This window comes from Austrofundulus limnaeus, unplaced genomic scaffold, assembly GCF_001266775.1.
Source record: "Austrofundulus limnaeus strain Quisiro unplaced genomic scaffold, Austrofundulus_limnaeus-1.0 Scaffold701, whole genome shotgun sequence".
Taxonomy (NCBI): domain Eukaryota; kingdom Metazoa; phylum Chordata; class Actinopteri; order Cyprinodontiformes; family Rivulidae; genus Austrofundulus; species Austrofundulus limnaeus.
In genome coordinates, this window is record NW_013953103.1 from 241468 (window position 1) to 244185 (window position 2718).

The 2718-nt window shown below is 40.4% G+C and overlaps 1 protein-coding gene across 1 annotated transcript in view; it reads left to right on the top strand.

Moving 5' to 3' along the window:
- kalrna (kalirin RhoGEF kinase a) overlaps positions 1-2253 on the top strand; it is a gene marked incomplete at its 5' end in the record, with an annotated part of 224213 nt that extends 221960 nt beyond the window's left edge. Inside the window, 1 exon segment of the mRNA XM_014027944.1 lies at positions 1157-2253. Coding sequence (XP_013883398.1) covers positions 1157-1714 — 558 coding nt within the window.
- Between the last annotated feature and the right edge of the window lie 465 nt (positions 2254-2718).

The following is a 2718-nucleotide window of genomic DNA, read 5'->3' on the forward strand; positions in this document are numbered from 1 at the left end:
TGTATATATATACGTCTATGCAGCATGTTTCCACAAAATGTCTGTCACTTTTGATATTTGTGAAGGACGTCGTTGGTCTTGAGAGAGAAATCAGTTTGTGATCCTGATAGATAAACACTGATAGACTATGAATTTACACTCAAGACCAAAGATTTTCTTTAGATTTTTTTCCCATTGAACAATCTGACATTTATCTACGACAACCTAAAACCTCAAAGTCTGAATATGAATATCTACCTTTTTCATCCAAGACTTACCTTATTTATTCACGTATAATACGTAAAATTAAATCCATAAAATCATCCATAAAGTTGGGGGGTAGTGCTATACTCGGATAAATGTTTTTATTTATGTATTTTAACTGAAATATCGGCTTCATTCACAAAATGCCTGAGTCTGGAAATGAGACCATGACGTGAAAAGCAGTTGAAGCAAGCTTACCTCTGACACTCTTCCGTTTTTCAGAGTGAGATAAAAACAGATCCAGGCAGATGACATGATGTGAAAAAAAGGGGGCAAAAAGCAGTCCTGTACCTTAGTAATGATAACAAACTAATGACATTAGCGTGTGACTGGGCCGCTCCTGGAACAACAACAAACACATGTTCATCTGTAATGGCTGCCGTCTACCGGTGTKCTGAAAAAGTTTGTATCCCTGAAAAAAGTTTCCCCACCAGAGGGTGCGCTCGTGAGTAGGAAGTAATCTGTTTTTCCCCCACAAGATGGTCTCATATCTCATGTGAAGTCTCTGACTTTTGTGTTGGTGCCTCCTGGTGGACTATGTGTAAAATGCCAGAATTCATATGATGCTGCTACAGCTGATATATATTTGTTGTCAAAATACCTTTTATTACATATGTTGTTAAAATAAAACGAACAGTCCAATGATCATTTTACTGATATGTATAAAGACTGCAAAGACTGAAAAATCTTGAAATCTGTTTGAAATTGGAGGTAATTTGAGGATTAAATTTTTTTATGCTTTTTAAGCTCAAAAAAGGGGGGTTGTATTATACATGAATAAATACAGTAAGTTTCATCCTAACATGTTTACTGTTTACTATCAAGCTTTACTAACTCAGCTTCCTCCCATCTGTGATTTTTGTTTTTGTTTTTCTGTTGATTTGAGCCTGAATCTTCCCACTCTGCTTTGCAGCCTGAAAACATTATGGTGGACCTTCGCACAGCCACTCCGTCGGTGAAACTCATCGACCTCGGTGATGCCGTGCAGCTTTCTGCTCAGCGCCAATACGTGCACCTCTTGCTCGGAAACCCCGAATTCGCTGCCCCCGAGCTGATCCGAGGTACTCCGGTGTCTGTAGCGACGGACCTGTGGAGTGTGGGCGTGTTGGCCTACGTGATGCTCAGCGGGGTTTCCCCGTTTTTGGACGAGTCCCCAGAAGAGACGTGCGTCAACATCTGCCGCCTGGACTTCTGCTTCCCAGAGGAATATTTCTGCAATGTGAGCCAGGCTGCCAGGGACTTTGTGTTGTCAGTGCTGCAGCAGGATCCCAGGAAGAGACCCAGTGCTACTTCCTGTCTCCAACACCCGTGGGTGGGGCGTGGGGGCGCCCAAGGTGGAGAGTACTCCAAAATGCCACTGGACACATCGAGGCTGGCCACGTTTATTGATCGAAGAAAACAGCTGCATGATGTTCGCCCTGTCACCAACATCAAAGGCCTGGTGAGCAGCAGTATGGGCAACATACTGTAATGGAAAAGAAAACTGGACCCCGAATGTCCTTCTGTGCCCCCCAGTGTTAACACTAAAATGTCTGTAGTGTTTACTGATGTGCAGGATTTAATGTTCTTGGTTTAATTTCAGTCATTCTTATTTAAAAATGAATGGATTCCAAGAATGACTTTATTCAGGAAATATTAAATGATTTCTTCTCCTCCCTTTGGTTTGATGATTAGATCCAGTAATAACATACRTAAATAAAGCCTGTCAGCCATGAAAGGCCAGTTTGCTTTCTGTGGATTTCAGCCTCCTGACTGTCAGAGAACATGGCTTTGAGATAACAAACCTACTGGAGCTCTTTAAATCAGTGGTTCACAAATTTTTCATATTTTGTCTCCTGGTGCTACTGTACTTCCAACAGCAGGATATCTCCCATCTCTGTTTACTGCTTCAAAGCAGCTTTTTTCATCTCTGAGTCCAATTTGATCTGTTGGCACATGACATGAGTAAAAACAGTTTGAAGCATTTCAAAGTTTACTTCAAATGTCCAAATTAAATGATCCCACCTCAGATTATGAGCRTCTCATCCCTCAGATACATTCTGTTTTTCAGCACTTCTATCCCAGTCATGTGCCGGCTGAAGAATACTGAATGTAGCGGACCGACTCTCTATACCACGCAGCATTTGGTCTGGTTGTCTAATCCTCATGGAAATGCAACATCTRCACATTATTTCTGCCTATAACTGATGTAGGACAGATTTTTTTAATTTCACACGTCTCTCCTGCAGTGGCACTGTGCCCTGTAAGACCTCATTTTGTGATAGCAACACATTATGTAATAATGTAATAAAATCAGGCTTCAAAATGTAATGAACTCACACTAAAACTGTATTATGTAATAACTGACGCAAAATGTAATAAGTCTTTAAAGCATTATGTAATAACGTTATTATATTTTGCGGCAATTATTACAAAATGTGATAGTGTAATAATCTGGTGCATTATGTAATAAACAATCAAAAACCAGTATTTCTG